We start from the raw sequence: 17339 nt of genomic DNA, 5'->3' as shown, positions 1-17339 counted from the left end.
ATGAGCAGCACTGAAGCCCTCCACAGAGAGATGAGACTCGCTTCACCTCTCCAAGATCTGACTTTGGACTCACTGACAATCAGCTCATCTAAAACATCTGAGGAAATGCTAAGTGATAGGCTGAGCTGTCCTTCCAGAGAAATTAAGGTCTGAATAACTGAATTGAAGAATTCTGAACAAAAAAACAAAAACATTATGCAGTCTTGATTCACCTCTGACTCTGAGTCTCTCTCTGAATCAACTCTTCCTTTAAAAGTATTGTAATATAATTCAAAAATAATTAATTAGCATAATTATTTTATGTAATAGCCCCAATGTTAAAATATATTTTATTTGTGAGTCATCTGTAATCTTTTTCTTGGTTTGCAGTCAGTGCAGCAGTTGGATTCCTCACAGACACATCCAACTCCAACACAAAGCCAAATGAGCAGCACTGAAGCCCTCCACAGAGAGATGAGACTCGCTTCACCTCTCCAAGATCTGACTTTGGACTCGTTGACAATCAGCTCATCTAAAACATCTGAGGAAATGCTAAGTGATAGGCTGAGCTGTCCTTCCAGAGAAATTAAGGTCTGAATAACTGAATTGAAGAATTCTGAACAAAAAACAACAACAACATTATGCAGTCTTGATTCATCTCTCACTGAATCATTCGTCTCTCTGAATCAACTCTTCCTTTAAAAGTATTGTGTTATTTTAGACAAATCCAGTGACACACCCAACAGTGACTCACCCCAACACAAAGAGAACAAACCAGTTCAGATAGTTGCAAAAACACAATGAATTTGAAGATATTAGTTTGAATGTAATGCAAATACCCATGGATTTAAATGGACGAGAACTTTTGATTTAAAACAAAAGGATAATTTGTTTGGCAGTTTGTTGTCAATCCATTCCATTTCTTGTATATGCTCAAGAACAGTTTTTGTTTGATCCAGTACACATCCCATTACATCACAAGAATCTAATGCTCAAATAAATAAATAAATAAATAAATACATACATACATACATACATACATACATACATACATACATACATACATAAATAAATACATAAATACAATTAATTACATTTAACATTTATACTACAGTTTCACTTCAGCAGGATTTAAAAAAAACAAAAAAACAAAAAAACAATATCAAGTTAACTTTAGTCAAGGCAAAGTTAAGAAACTATAGTTTGGTTTTTCATATCTTGTCCACCACATCTAAGTGCCACCCCCCACCTCCAAATCCCAATATTGTTTGAATAATTTATTGCATACATTGTGAATGTGCAAGTAATTTGTCTAGTGTTTTAGGAGAAGGCCTATTTATTTATTTACTTATTACTAACTTATTTCTCTACCATGTCTTCTCAGAATATTCTCTTTGAAGTCCTGTCTGGTGGGGAGACTGAAGAGACCCCTATAGTCAGCCCTCCATCTGAGCAAGAGACTGAACACAAAGATCCAGAGACTGCTGATGATTCTGCCGCAGGCATTGGAAAAGCTGTATGTATGAAAATAAGCTAATGTGCCTGGCTTATGGGAAAAAATACTTTGATTTTGATATAACATTTTTTTATCATTTATACTTTTATAACTATTACTTATTTCCAAGATACTTGAGTATGAGCTTTGCTCAAAAAGTAAAAAATCTATATCTATGATCTATAGATGTCACCTTTTCCCTGAATATGTCTCTACATATGTGCATTACATATTTGCATTACAGTTTACTAAACTACTAAACCTATTTTCTTTATTTGAAATAAACGTCAACTTCGTTCAGCTACAACATTTCTTATTTTATTTTATTTTATTTAACTTGAAGTACTAGAATAACTAAAAATAAAACTGCAATACAAACTATAGACCTTTTTTTAAACTGATAAAAATTACACTCAAATGTTTTTTTTTACACTGGAAATGGAAAATAAATAAAAACTAATTCAAAATATTAATAAAAACTTTTATAGTATATCAATAATGCTAAAATAACACTGCTTCACATAATGAAGTTTGAGATGGGTGTTTTTCTTGCAAATATCAGTTCATATACTGCCATCTAATGGTGGCTTAGAGCAGTTATTCGATTTGGATTTGCAGAATAAACCAGTATTTTTTCCCCATGAAGAACTACATACTTATCATTATGATTTTGTTAGTAATATTGTAACTGAAGATGGATACTATCATGTGGTCCCATTGTAGATCGCTGCTGAGACAGAGGAGGAAGACTCGGAGCGCCGGCGCATGTGGGAGCAAGGTCACGTTGATTATATGGGCAAAGATTCCTTCGACAACATCAAGAGGAAGCTGGACCTATTCCTTGAGTAACTCTCTCTCTCTCTCTCTCTCTCTCTCTCTCTCTCTCTCTCTCTCTCTCTCTCTCTCTCTCTCTCTCTCTCTCTCTCTCTCTCTCTCTCTGTGTGTGTGTGTGTGTGTGTGTGTGTGTGTGTGTGTGTGTGTGTGTGTGTGTGTGTGTGTGTGTGTGTGTGTGTGCGTGCACAGGTTTATATTACATTGTGAGGAACAAATGTCCCCACAAGGATAACGTGAAATCAAAGACATTGTGAGGACTAGCCAGTGGTCCCCACGAGGGAAATTGATTAATGAACACACGAAATTATGTTTTTTAGAAAATGTAAAATAGCAGAAAGTTTTCTGTGATGGATTGGTTTAGGGGTAGGGTTAGTGTAAGGGGTTTGCACAGTAAAAAATCTTTATGCCTTTGGAGAATCCCCATAAAGATAACAAAACGGTGTGTGTGTGTGTGTGTGTGTGTGTGTGTGTGTGTGTGTGTGTAAGTAATAAATCTCAATATATTTTCACTTGTACTGTATGTCCATCATCATCATCATCTCAACTGTTACATTTTCACCTCCTCAGATAGCGCCGCTTTTCTACCTCTGTAGTATATTTGCCACAATCACTGGACCATACAAAAATATTGTGAAAATGTCTTGCATATAAATGTAACTTGTGTTAAACCGAACCTAGTAATTCAATTTCTGTACTATGAGCCTACATTATGTGATATAGGGTCTATCTGTATGATTTAGCATCTACTGTGATCTTTTGTTTGCAATTTTATTAAAATATTAACTGTAAATAAATCCCATTTTCTAGAGCTGTTAGGGAAGACATTATAAATAACTTATTAAGCAAGTATTAAATCATGAGAAATGAATCAAGAGAAATATCTAGTATTAAATGTCAGTCCAAAAATAATCCAACCAAAAGGAAATGTTCAATTGTGTTCAACAGCCTACTTTTCCAGTTTTGTGTTTTGTTTTGTTGCGCCACTAGAGGTCAGGCTATAAACACTCTCTAGCTTCAACACCCCACACAAACTCTACTAGAGCATAACAGTCTGAGGCAAGAAGGTGATAGTCATAAAATGATTGTTCCTCTGAGTTTTACAGCATTTTTCTCTCTCCAGAAATGCTGACCTGTCTCCAAATCGTATCTGCCAGACACTACAAACTTTTATGGTTTGCAAACTTAGTGGCCAGACAAAGTCAAAGGCAGCATGTTCTGATGCATATTTTTAAACCCTTAATTGTTTCTCCATGTTTTAGTATTGGAGCCATTTTTTACCCTTTGACCCTGTCCTGTTAACATGACAGCCCTTTGAAGTCATGAAATATGTATGCTCATGTTACTCAGTCAGTTAGAGAGCATCTTTTATTTGATCTTGTTCAATAAAACACGTCGGCCACAGTATATTGCGTTTTTTTCGGAGTACCCTTTTGGTTTGACATCTCTCTTTTTTAAACTGAGCACAAAGAAAGATCTGATTGATTCACTCTAAATGTATCTTAATTTTAAACATTATTTTACTACATTAATATTATTTAAATTGTTTATACTGTCAAAACAACAGGTTTGGAACATGGATGTAATGTAAATTTAAGAAAAAAAGGGAAAATTACAAAGTTGAATTTCCATGACTTTGCAAAAATCTAGACTTTCTGTGAAAATGGTCCATTAAGATCATACAGTTTTTACATAAGCTATATGTTTATAAAAGTAAGTTTATACTTAATTTTAAACTTAAGTTTATACCAGTTCCAACATTAAACAATATATTTTAACATTTACATCATTTCACTGTCACAACAGGTACAGATATTGCCATTTAAAGGGATAATTCCCCCAAAAATAAAAATTCTATCATAATTTACTCACACACACTCAAGTTGTTCCAAACCTGTTTGAATTTAGAAGAATATTTAGAAAAAGATAGGCTATTTTGAAGAATGTCAGTGACCAAACAGTTGATTGAACCCCATTGACTTTTATATTATTTTTCCCCCATACTATGGAAGTCAATGGGGTCCATCAACTGTTTGGTCACTGACATTCTTCAAAATATCTTCTTTTGTGTTCAGCAGAAGAAAGAAACTCATACAGGTTTGGAACCATTGAGCGTGAGTATTTTTGGGTGAACTTTAAGTCAAGCATAAATGAAGTTGACATTTATACAAACATGTACTTTTACATCATAACATATGGCACTGGATATAAACTCTCAGTCTATTACAATTACTCATTTTGACATCTTTGCAATCTGAGAGATTTTTCAAGCCACTCTCTGCCGTATTACCTGTGCTGTGTCATGGTCTGCTACAAAGCACCATTTACTTCGTTTCACAGTGCTGCCAAAACCAGAATTCTTCTAAGAAGACAGATGAACAGGCTATCAGACAGATGGACAGGCTATATATATATCATTGAATTTGATCCAAAATAAGCACATTCAGAAAATAATAAATGTTATAAACCCTATGGTTTCACAGACAGGGCTAAGATAATGCCTTAATTAATTTAGGACATGTAAATAGCTTTTATAAATGTGCCTTACAAAAGAAAAACATTACTGGTTTGCATCTGAAGACAAAACAATGACAGTGACAAATTTTAAAATATGTCAGTGCAAGTTGCTTTCAGTAAAACAGCTTAAACATGCATTTTAGTCTAGATTTAAGCCTTGTCTGTGAAACCGGGGGTTAGTGTAGTCATAACTGAGTTCAATATGGATTATCTGAGCTCTTTCACTTTGCATGGTTTGTGTTGTTAGGATCAATACATCGTTTTTTTTCTTCAGATATCACAAATATTTGTCCAAAATACTTCAATAGGTCTGCTGTAGTATGACATAATCATGAATTTATCGATTTAAAGCTGTGCAGGGTAACAAACAAAGATATACCACATAGTGTTGCAGATGTTAGGCATGTTTTCGGTCTCATAGTAATGTTCTCCCGCACTCTTAGAGAACATATTTACAGAACATTTAGTGATTAGCTGCTCAGAATATGTATGTTGTTGAAATCTAAAAACCATAAAGCAGAAGAAGGTTCAGTTTAGTCTGCTTTCATGTCTGAGAAAACCTCAATTACAAGATAGTTTCCAAAATCCCTATTTTCATGAATTCCTCTCATTTACTGGTTAGAGAATGTTTAAGTCATTTGCAGAGAGGAGATTGCTCACATCTTTTCTGTCTTATCAATACCATCATGTTGCTCAAGGGCTGAAATGAAACGTTGGTTATTTATTAAAAGTCGTCTTTATTAAAAATATGCAAAATAGAAATACATTAGTGTTTAAAGGACAAATAATTTATAAGTGTTACAAGTGGACAAGTATGACATTTTTCAAATAGAGCAATGTAGATACATAAAATCATATGAAAAAGCTATTGTAGGCAACGTTGTATTTCATTTGCTAATTCTTGAAAGCTGAATACAAATCTGTGATTGTAGAACTGTGAAATTTAATTTTCAAAAAATTCAAAAGTCGTTTAAAAATGTCTAGTGAGCATCTTGTTTACATTTGAAAGTTTTGAATAATTTTATTTTTTATTTTTTTATTTGAAGCATTATTAAAATAATGTTATCCCTGATTTGTTAAATATTCTGCATTATTGGCTCCCATAAAGTCAGAATATATAATTTATATTTTTTCTTGGCTACAAATATATATCTTTTTTATCTATACATTTAGACATAAACTGTCATTGTCAAACATGAAAAGTAGAAAGATGCCTTGTAATATCAGTAGGTTGGTTACATTACATGAATCCCATACCAAGCTTTTGAAGAATAGTACCTTTTTACATTTTGAAAAGTTTTACTTGCAAACTTTAAAGTAAAGCTCACATCATTGACAAAATATAATGTTGTAATGTAATGGGGTTTTTTTAGTTTTTTTTTTTTTTTGCATAGGGCTGATTCCATTCTATATTTCACATTGACAAATGCAATTGCTATCAAGCTGTGTTAAAGCTCAATGTCGCAGTTCCTTGGGCATATGAAGAGTAGATGTCCTGTGTTTCTTAGTATACATAAAGGTATGTACCTTTTGAGTCAACCCCTACCACATTTCTGGCTGTGCATCTGTACAGTCCAGCATCTCTTGTTGTAGGATTCTGGATGATTAAGGAACCCTGAGGATGGAGGTACTTGTTCCCAATTAGCCGTGGTTGGGGGCTGACAACAAGCCGTGTTCGGTCTGGTGTCTCCCATGCGATTTCTGATTTGGGGATGCCAGTGGCCACACAGTTAAGTTGTACCGCCACTCCTCTTTTAGCATAGGTAGCGGGAGCTGGGCCACTAGTGATACGGGGTGGATATGTAATGATGATGACTGGAACAGTTATCAGGGAGCTTCCATATTCATTTGAGGCCCTGCAGGTATATGAGCCCCTGTCATGGACAGAGGCCTGCTGGATGGAGAGGGTTCCATTGGCAAGAATAGCATAACGACCAGCTCTTTGTGGTCGGTTTAAGACCATCCCGCTTGGCAGAGTCCAGGTGAGGCGGACAGAGTCAGTGTTTGACAAGCAGTGCAGATGTAAACTTTGCCCATTTATTATACTAACAGGTGAGTTATACCTGTTATTGATTTCTGGCTTGTGCCCTGGCATTAATGTAACAGTTCTTTCAACCAGCCCAGCTGCATTGCGTCCCAAACAACGATATGTGCCTGCCTCTGAGAGAGCAGGGTTACTGATGACCAAAGTCCCATCAGACTTGTGGAGGAATTTACTGAATTGTGCACCACTCAATAGTGGGGAGCCATTTAGAAGGATCCACGTCAGCTGTGGGGTTGGTGACCCCTCAACTGAACAGCTTAGGTTAATGGTCCTGCCCAGGGTCAATAAGAGTGACTCCATTTTAGGACTCTTGAGTTTCGGCTTCTCCAAAATATCTGTAACATCAAGCTGAACAATGAGTTTTGTTTCACCTCCCTCATTACGAGCAACACAGGCTAACTGGCCTGAATCGGTCATTCTCACTGAACGGATATCCAAAGTGCCATTGCGATGTACTGTCATTCGACTGCCATAATATGGTGCAGGGAGTACAACATTCTCTGGAATAACCCACATGACACGGGGAACAGGTGTACCAGTAGTTTCACAGTCTATTAGTTTCCGTTGATCTCTCACACTAGACACTTTCATTGAGTTTGTGGTGCCTATGAGGCCATTAATAGCAGGTGGAGAGACAAGAATTTCCACTCTGGTCACTTTGCGATCCTGTCCTGCACTGTTCCTGGCAAGACATATATAGTTCCCACCATCGAATCTCTGAACTTTCTGAATGATTAGAGTCCCATTGTTGTGTATAAAATATTTGTCTGAAGCTGAAGTGATGGCTCTATTAGTGGGTGAGAACCACAATATAATAGGTGTTGGCTCACCCTTGGCACTGCACTGCAGAGAGACGGATTCTCCATAGAGGACCCTGATGACATCATGTGTCTTATTTGCAATCATAGGAACATCTGCAACTACTTCGACATGCACTTTCATTTCATCTTTTCCAACCTGGTTCTCAGCATAACATGTATAGTCGCCCTCTTCACGCATCCCTACTTCATTGAAGAAGAGGGTTCCATTGTCAAAGACAACATACCTGCGACTTCGACTGCCAACATTACGTTCAGATTTGACGACACTGTTGATCATGGTGCCATCAGGCAATGCCCACTGTATTTTAGGATCAGGTAGTCCAGAGGCCACACAGTCAACTTTTAGGTTACCTCCATACATCACCTTCCTATCAGACTTTGTCTTCTGCTCAATTTTAGCAGGTTTTGCCAGGACGTTGACCTTAAAGGGCACAAAATCATCCCCGATTTTGTTGCGAGCAACACAAAGGTATTCACCGTTATCTTTCTCTGTCACAGAGATGATGGATAGAGTACCGTTGGGAGAGACCTTGATCAATTGATCGTAACTGAAATATAAAAAAATGACAAAAGCATTATTACTGAAGATGTGTGATTCAATCAGTTTAATGTAAAATGTTACTAACAGAAGATTTTTGCTTTTTATTTAGAATGTTGCACCCTTGGATGCTTGAGATTTCATAACCAGATGAGCCCCTCTTTTTAGAGAAGCAGTTAAAGTCCCCCTGTAGTCCATAATTGTATCCCTTAAAACTAATCTTTGATCACCAAAATGATATATTTAAAAGTTTTCCTGTGATTTTTTTTTTCATACCTTAAAATAGCTTAAATGTAACCCTTGGTTCATTTAGTATACGCAGTCCACTCTGTCAACTAACTAAGGTAAACACTGCACAATGGTGTCGCTCTTTACAGCGTTGGACACATAACGGTAAATAATATGATTAGCCTTTTGCTTGACTACTCTATCAAACAGCTAATAATGTGTTACTAATTTTACATAAAAAACATGTTCCCGTTCGCCACCTCAGAGTCAGACAGCTGCCTTTTAACAATTAGTATCATTAGAAACGCTTTGAACAACTCAGAACATCAGTGGAGAAAAGCATGTAGTTCATCATGACATCATAATATACATCATACACCCGATATATTGCTAAATTTACCAGAGTTTTAATTTCAACATAAAAAATATACTGGGATAACCTGGCTTCTCTTGAGACTCCACTGCTTCAGAGAATAGTTAATGATATACTAAAGCCTGCCAGCACATTGACGTGATTGGTTACCACCAGGTAGTTTGTGACATAAGAAACACCAGTGATTTTAAACCGCGTTTTTGAATCTGTCTTTAGATCACTGCAGTTTTAAGGAGAAAATACTCAGCAATGGTGTTGACTTATGAATTTGCACATGGTTTGTCTCAAAGCATATTATAAACACCACATAGACCTATTAAAAACTTGATTTTCACCACAGCGTGACATTAAGAGTGTTTGATTTGCATGGCAAGGGGAACATGTCTCATTAGTCAAAACAGAATGCAAACTTATGAAAACATAGTGTTTAAGTGCATGCTTTAAGGAGCAAGAGAAATGCAGATGGATGAGAAAAAGAAAGGAAGACAGTAGCTATGTGCACATTTGTCTCAAGTGTATAAACTCAGTATGTACTTTCCTGTAAAGTAGATGTACTTCAGTTAAGTGTTTACATTACCTGTAATGAGCATCCACAAGCTTTTTGGACGGAGTCCTCCAAATGATCCTGGGTTCTGGATTCCCTGACGCAATACAGTCCAGGTGCAACCTGCCTCCATAGACCACATCTGTTTTTTTAGGTGATGAGAATGTAATCTTGGCTCTTGAGTATATTATAGACTTCTTTACAGTCAAAATAATGACTCTCCATGCAGTGCCAACCACATTGGTTACTGAGCATTCATACCTCCCTGCATCTGTCGAAGCAAGACTACGAATATAGAGTGTCCCATTGGGGAATACAAACAAGTTACGTCCATTAATAAACTGGGAGGGACGGAGCTGCATGGCATCAGGAGTGATCCAGCCAATAGCAGGGGGTGGGGCACCCCTGGCAGTGCAATTCAAGTAGGCAGTGCTTCCCTCTGGAAGAGTGACATTCTCATGTCTTGGCTGCTGAATAATGGGTGGCAAGGAAGCAATAGTCAGTCGAACGGATATGGTATCAGCACCTACAGCATTGCTAGCAATGCATTTATAAATTCCTCTATCCATGTGACTGACCGATTTCATGTGAAGCGTGCCATTAGGTAAGACTGAGACCATGTGCTCAGGTGTGCCATGAGTAGGTCCACTAGAATGTACCATTTTCCTATCAGGTAGGACCCAGGTGATTCGAGGTTGAGGATGCCCTTGGGACTGACACTTAAACTCAACAGTTTCTCCAAGGTATGCTGTGGCTTCTCTATAGCGAGGCTGCAGAACTCTAGGGTGTTCAGCTAGAACAACTAAATTAACTACAATCTTGTCCTCTCCATACTGGTTTTGAACACTGCAGAGGTACTGGCCTCTGTCCAGGGGAATTACATTATGGATTATAAGCGTACCATTAGAAGAGACCTTGAATCTCTGAATCCTGCTGTTCTGTGTGATACTGGCTCCTGTAGGAAAAAAAGTGACAAAATAATTTTAGAGCTACAGCATCAAAATAATATATTTCTACATGCATGTGTCAACAATGTACATGTTTGAAAAGCTAATTGTAATATTTAAATAATTAATACCTGTCCTACCTGTGGATACTTTAATCCAGGAAAGGAAGGGACTGGGTTTTCCCACAGCCACACAAGGCAAATAGGCATCAGTCTCAGCATGTGCTGTTACTGATCTAATGTCTGTGCTGGTGATCCGAGGTCTGCCTCTACCCTCAGGCACTACCGTTGGTCTTTGTTGAGGTCCTCCTGGTGTGGTGTAATGTACAGAAGAGCTTCCTCTATCCTGAACACCTGGCCTGCCAGGAAGTTTTTGCTGTTGTAAAGATACTGTTAAAGTTGAGTGAAGTGGTGGAGTTGTGGGTGTTTTTGTAGTGGTCTTTTTGTGGATGTTTTCCTCTAATTCTTGAGATCCTGTCTCCTCAGAGGCACTGGCTAATTGATGAGGAAATTGTGTGACTGGAAGTCTTGCCCTACTGTATGTTCTGCTAAGTTCTATCTTACTAATATTTTCCTGGCCTGGGGTTACAAATCTGACTTTGTCACTATCAGGAATGTGATTTGCGTTGTCTGGTTCACCTAGCATGCTCACAGAAGTGGGTGTATTTGGGTAAAGCATATGTGTATGTACTGTTGGAGGCCTCAGGGCTGTTGTAGTTGTTGTTGTGTCAATTATGTTTTCTTTTGTAACTGAAGAGACATTAACATTTTCTGATTGAGACCAAGGGTTCATGTATAAAACAGAATTGTGTCTGTTGTGAATGCTACCAGTTGGAAGCCTAATTTGTTTTGTTGTTGCAGGTACTAATGCTGGATAGCTTTTGGGCTTTCCTGTTGGAACCTGTAAACTCTTTTGTGCCCCCTCAAAAATTGTAGCAGTTGCTGTTGCTGAACCATATGGGATTTCTGAATTATTTTTGATGATTTCATACTGTGTACTTGGGGAAAATGACCTCACAGGAAACCTTCTTTCAAGCTCTTTGTGTGACAGGACTTTTTCAGTCTCTGTGGGGTTATATTGGCTGTTTGTTTTGTCTGGACTTGTATCTGGAAGTTCTTCTAATTGAGCATGAGAGTCATCTGACGTTGGGCTTGATCTGGGGTCTGCTGTAATGTTTCCCTGTTGAGTCTCTTCAAACGTTTTAGCTGCAGGGGTATGGGTGCTTGTAAACCACTCATGAATGGCTGCCTTCATAGGAGGATTTGGAATATGGGGAGACAAGGTGGATTTTTTTTCTTTCTCTGTAGTTGCTTTTTCTAGTTCACTTCCAAAACTACTGAATGTTGATGGAGACACTAGCACTGTTGTGGTGCTTTTCTCTTGAGCTGGCTTAGCATGAGATGAGTGTCTCTCCTTTGTCATAGATACTTTTTCTTGGGATAGGGATTTGTGGGTTTTGTGATTCCTGCCACGGTATAAAGGGTCTGTGTTCTCTCCATAAGTATTTTTGCCTAGTGATTCTGGTTGGCTGTCAGTTAATGGAACAGTAGTACTCATCTTGGCTCCTACACTTTTGGCCCATGGAGATTTTTCTATTTTAGTTTGAGAGGAGGCAGTTGTCTTAGTAACGACTGAAAACTCATTTGTGATCTCTGTAATTGAAGCTGCAGTGGGCTGTGGGGTGACATTTTTGACATATACTGATGATTTAGAACTGTTTGTCTTAGTTATAATTCGATTAGGTTTTCTACGTCTTCCACCGTTCCTCCTCCTCAAACTGGATGAGTTCCTAGCACGTGAGGAGGAAGCATTAAGTAAATTAGTGAATGTTGCTTTATGCCCTGAAGTGGATTTGGTGGTTGATGTCACAGTAAGAAGCAATGGAATTTTTGAGACATTATGTTTCTCTTGAGGTATGTGCTTTTGTAAGGTTTGTGGTCCTTGCTGAATTTCAGTAAATGAGTACACAGCATTTTCTGTAATTGGTTCTGTAAGGGTTTTTGCTGTGGTTGATACTAAGCTGTGATGCATCCTTTCCTGATAAACCTCTCCCACATGCTCAGGGTTTTGCAAAACCCTGTATTCTTCGTCATCTTCACCATCAGACGTTTGAATTGCTTCATTTACATCCATTGTGTGGCTTTGGTTTTCCTGTAAATAGGTTCCATATGATGTTGTGCTCCACACAGTGCTCCCTGCAACTCCATCTGTAACCTCTGAATCTCTCACAGTAAAACCGGTCATCTGTGGTCCAACTGTGGGTTGTGTGATATATGTGCTAACTGTAAATGAATCTGAATTTGGGTATGTTTTAGGAGCTGCTATCTGGTAAATAACATGTCTTGCATCCTCAGAATCCAGAGCTCTTATATCCAAGTTGTACTCAGTAGCCTCAATAGGCATCTGTGACATTGTAACTGAGTACAATACTTCCTTTACTGGTGCCCTTGTTGTTGTACCTTCTGCAGATGATAGTAATGATTGCTTTGTGTAGGCAGCCTCTGACTCCTGTATTTGGTGTGTACTGGTCTGAATATAGTTTGGAGTAGTTGTTTTTGAACTGGTTCCACCACTGCGAACTTTTGCCAAAATGTTAGCCCAGTGTTTTGGGTCTATTTGGTTGTTTGACATGTTAATTCTTCTTTTTGACTCTACAGTGTTAACTCTGTCCACTATTGGGGTACCTATTCTCCTCCTTGGTGTAGCAGGGCGTCTCCAGGAATTCCTAGACGGATGACCGCCCCTTATTCCCATACTTGGGACCCTCCGCCGATTGGGAAAATCCACTTGAGTAGGAAGCGATTTCTCTAAAAACTCTTCAGGTTCATTATCCCCAGATGACTCCACGTCGTTTTTCACAAGGACTTTTATTTGGGTTGAAACTCCCTCAGCAGGTTGAGGGCTACTGGAGTACTTCCGTAAGGGGAGCATACCTGGTGGCCTGGTTATTATTACTTTTGTGGCCAAAGTGTCCATCCCATGCTGGTTTCCTGCTACACACTTATAGTATCCATTGTCTGAAAGCTGACTGTGTCGAATAATCAGAGTTCCATTTGAAGCAACAGATATCCTGGAAATGTTTATCCACTTGTTAACAATGCTGCTATCAGGGAGAATCCAGTGTATATCAGCATCAGGGGATCCAGTGGCGACACATGGAAGGAAAACCGGTCGACCTGCGAATCCCGTTACTGGCTCTGTTACTCCTTCACCTCCAGGAGGTGGGCTGGATGATTCCTCCACTGTCAGGCGAAAAGGGAGTATCGTAAGATCATCTGAAACCTGTGCAATACAGTAGTACACTCCTGAATCAGAATGATCCAGAGATTTGATTTCAAGAACACCGCCACTTGAAGCTGAAAGCATTCTATCAACATTGCTATAAGGTGTTTTTAAAGTAGAGCCATCAGGTAGCATCCATTTAACTGACTCGTTCCCTGAGCTATGTATGGTACAGTTTATTTTAGCAGGACTTCCCACAACAGCAGTCTGCATTGTTCTAGTGTTGTTCCTGGACTCAATTATAACCCAGCCCATACTCTGCTGTCTTATATATTCATTTTCCATAACTTCAGTCAAATGGGTGCTCAGAATAATTCGAACACTTTTACTTGTCGACTGAAGTCTGTTTAGCTGGAGGTCCATTGATGACTGCATTAACCAGGGTGGGTCAGCTGCTATGTTAGCTTTTACTCCTGTATAGTAAAGAGCATCCTTTTCAATATCTTGCCGATATCTAAAGCTTGTGTGAGGGTCCTTACTCAGCATAATTTCCCTTCGAAGGTGGGCTGGAACATCACTATAATATGCAATCAATCTCCACAATTTTTCATAACTGGACCTGTCAATAGCACACTTTAAATCTAACGTCAGAGTCACATTTGCTGATATTTTATACTGGTTAACATAGTCCCAGCCTATACTTGTAAGAACTCCTGGCTCAGTGACAATGCATTCCAGGTCTACTTGATGCCCATGTTCATCTGATAGGCCCAGGGAAATGTTGCCAAGGGGTTGACGAAATTCATCCATCGTCAGGAGGTCACTTTCAGTGTCCTCTGGGGAAATGGCTCTGTGAGAGGTGCGGATGATGGGACTATTGCAAGTGGGTTTCTCCAATTCCTGTAGTTGTTTCTTCTTTAGGTGTTCTGGAGAGAAACACATTGGGCATAGCTGGCCATCCAGATAGGCTTTGTCCTTCTTACATTTCAGCACACCTGGAAAGAAAAAAAAGATGTGTTAGAAGTGAACATTCATCAAGATAAATAGTCTTATAATTCTAAACAATATTTTATATAATCCTATGCAAAACTATCATTATGAGAAGATAATCGATAAAGTAGTCTTATAATGCTAAACAAAAATGTATTTAATCCTATGCAGAACTATCATTATGAGAAGATAATCACAAGTGATAATTTATATTACTACTATTGTCAATCATGATAATAATAACCTGGTGCATTTTTATTCCATTCTTTGAACCATCTCATGCGACAGTCACAGGTCCAGGGGTTCCCATTCAGGGAGAGGTTCTCCAGGTAGGGCATGCCTGCTAGCATCCTCTGTGATAATGTGGTCAGTATATTATCTGACAGGTACAAGTGCTTCAGGGTGGACACTGGGAAGTGTCCATGAATAGAGAAAGTGGAGAAGGTTGATGGATGGAGCTGTTGAAGTTGGTTGCCCTCCAATTGGAGAAGGCGAAGAGACGTGAGGCCTTGGAATGCATCAGGGTGGATGAACTCAAGTCTGTTGTGATCCAGGTGCAACCTAGTGAGACTCCAGAGACCCATAAGGGTTTGCCTGCTAATTACCTTCAGTTTATTATAGCTTAGTTTCAGCATCTGAGGAGAAAGAGGCATTGAACCAGACATGATTTTTACTTGTTTACATTACATTTTCAATTTGAATTAATTGATGCTATTTAATTGCAAAAGTTGTTCCATATATATATGAGGTATCAATGCAAACATTAGTACAACAAAAGTAGTACAGAAATAATGTTTTCTCAAATGGAAAAAATTGTACCTGAAGGGATATGAGGTCACGGAAGCTTCCATCAGGAATTTGATGCACATCATTGCCATGCATTAAAAGAAGCTCCAGTTTTCGTAACCCAGCAAAAGAGCTGTAAGTTATTCTATTTATAGTATTAAACCTGAGTGAACAGAAGGAGGTGACAATAAGATGGTTAATTATGCTGTGATGCTGCAGATTTACCAAATAGAACCACCTAAATTTACTCAATTTCAATGTGGAAGTGTAGGGCTAGTTTCCAAAAGGTTTTATCTCAGTAATTGTAAGGTTTCCAAATGCATATAGCTCAAAGTTTTCTTAAAATTACATAATTTAGGGAATTATGTTCTCCAAATAAAATTCCAAAATCATATTTTTTTTTGTAATAGCTTCTGGGTAAACAACTTAACACAATAAAACCACACTGACATACACTCACTTGTGTTGCTTAACATCATTTTGTTTATAATAATCTTTTTACTGTTTTTTTTTTTTCATTTATTTTATTACAAAACAAACAAAATAATCACATTGTGACAATTCATAGAGCTGGATCTTAAAATTGGGTAAGATTGAAATGTAACTTTTGTACCCTATAAGGTATGTGTTTATGTAAACACAATTAAATATAAACACACAAATTGCGACAACTAGCCCCTGTTTTCCCAATAAAGTATGATCTCAAATCCTTCCTGGGAGAGTCATAAACATCATGCATAGTTGTAGGTCACCTGAAAAGTGGTCGAAAAATCCCTGGCATTTGACATCATCAAGGGAAATTCCCACTAACCTACAGATGAACCCATTTGGAATAAATGTTTTTAAGCAAGGATTAATAAAATCCAGTTTCAGCATGCTATGATGACCAGTATGATAGGCCTAATCTACAGATAAATCAGTTTTGGAATGGATGTGCTAAACCTAAACGAAAGCTGATTTCAGAAAACTAAGAAGCAATGTCTAAGAATAATAATCTCGTGTCACAGAAAAATTAATCTTACCCCAAATTCATCCGCTCCACCTGTTTGGGCACGCCAGCAGGCACCGTGAGTAAGGAGCGGAACGTGCAATGCACCTCTGCGGGCTGGTGGCACGCACATGGCCTCGGGCAACACCGTACCGCTACAGGCAGTGTTACTAACACCAGCATCATCAAAACCTGAGCACAAAAGCGACCCATCTTCAGCTTCACAGCAGCAGCCACCTTAAACCGCAGAAAAAACGCAATTGTTGAAGCAAAATACAATTTTTATTATTATTATTTTGCGTGATTTCTAAGCTATATATAAAGTCTGCAAAGCAAGGAGCTCGTCCAGAAGCAAAATATAAAGACTTGGCGATCTATATCTTTTAAAATAAGTTAGGGAGCGTTGTTGTAGTAGGCTACCAAACTCCGATTTCATTCAAGAGCTAGGATACTGGAAAGGGAAAAAAGCAAACCTTATGTTAACAGGAGATTATTCCAACTACAATCCGGCATGATTTTGGTCCACAGCACCCTCAAAATTCCATCTCCATAAATCATGTGATAGTCCATTCACTTCAGAATGCAATTTCTCCAATGATGATGAAAAAGCTGAAAATGTTTTCATTCATAAAGCTTTTATTTGTTGTCGGTTTTCTTCTCAATCCAATATGACACTAATTACTTGTAGTCCGATGCGGAGAAACGTCAAAACAGTATGAACAAATCACAAAAATTTTAGAGAAAGGCTGTATTTGAGAAGCGCATTGGAGACTCCAGCTGTGAAGCTGCGCGTTATGTTGGAAACGTGAGAATGAAACTTTCAGATGGCGCTGGTGCGCGCGTCGATGCGTCTGCGCACAGAACGCAGGGCTCGGGGGGAGTGACCGACTGTGAGCCTTTTACACGCGTTTCTGAAAGTAATGTTTTGGATGAGACAAATAGCTGCCGAAATCACACAGTCCAGACAAAAGGTAGTGTATTAATGTCAGTTCTATGCTAAAACTTGGCAATATCTACAAAAGCGAACATATGTATT

The 17339-nt window shown here is 38.3% G+C and overlaps 2 protein-coding genes across 2 annotated transcripts in view; one reads left to right on the top strand and one right to left on the bottom strand.

The window, feature by feature from the left end:
- The window catches only part of gyg2 (glycogenin 2), a 12212-nt gene extending 9231 nt beyond the window's left edge, over positions 1 to 2981 (top strand). The window contains exons 7-10 of the mRNA XM_079616460.1: positions 1 to 147; positions 370 to 570; positions 1364 to 1495; positions 2198 to 2981. The exon at positions 1 to 147 is cut by the window's left edge and continues 54 nt beyond it. Coding sequence (XP_079472586.1) covers positions 1 to 147; positions 370 to 570; positions 1364 to 1495; positions 2198 to 2323 — 606 coding nt within the window. The 3' untranslated portion in view covers positions 2324 to 2981. The remainder of the gene's footprint in view (positions 148 to 369; positions 571 to 1363; positions 1496 to 2197) is intronic.
- A 2572-nt stretch (positions 2982 to 5553) lies between these two features.
- On the bottom strand, positions 5554 to 17116 carry mxra5a (matrix-remodelling associated 5a). Its single transcript, XM_079617410.1, has 7 exons — positions 16777 to 17116; positions 16338 to 16540; positions 15349 to 15478; positions 14774 to 15164; positions 10458 to 14534; positions 9404 to 10325; positions 5554 to 8235 (listed from the first exon to the last, which is right to left on the bottom strand). Exons 2-7 carry the CDS (start codon positions 16514 to 16516, stop codon positions 6327 to 6329), a joined length of 7608 nt encoding a protein of 2535 aa, XP_079473536.1. The 5' UTR covers positions 16517 to 16540; positions 16777 to 17116; the 3' UTR covers positions 5554 to 6326.
- Positions 17117 to 17339: the final 223 nt, after the last annotated feature.

The sequence above is a fragment of the Phoxinus phoxinus genome (assembly GCF_949152265.1).
Source record: "Phoxinus phoxinus genome assembly, chromosome: 6".
Taxonomy (NCBI): Eukaryota; Metazoa; Chordata; class Actinopteri; order Cypriniformes; family Leuciscidae; genus Phoxinus; species Phoxinus phoxinus.
This window is presented reverse-complemented; position numbering and strand designations above follow the sequence as displayed.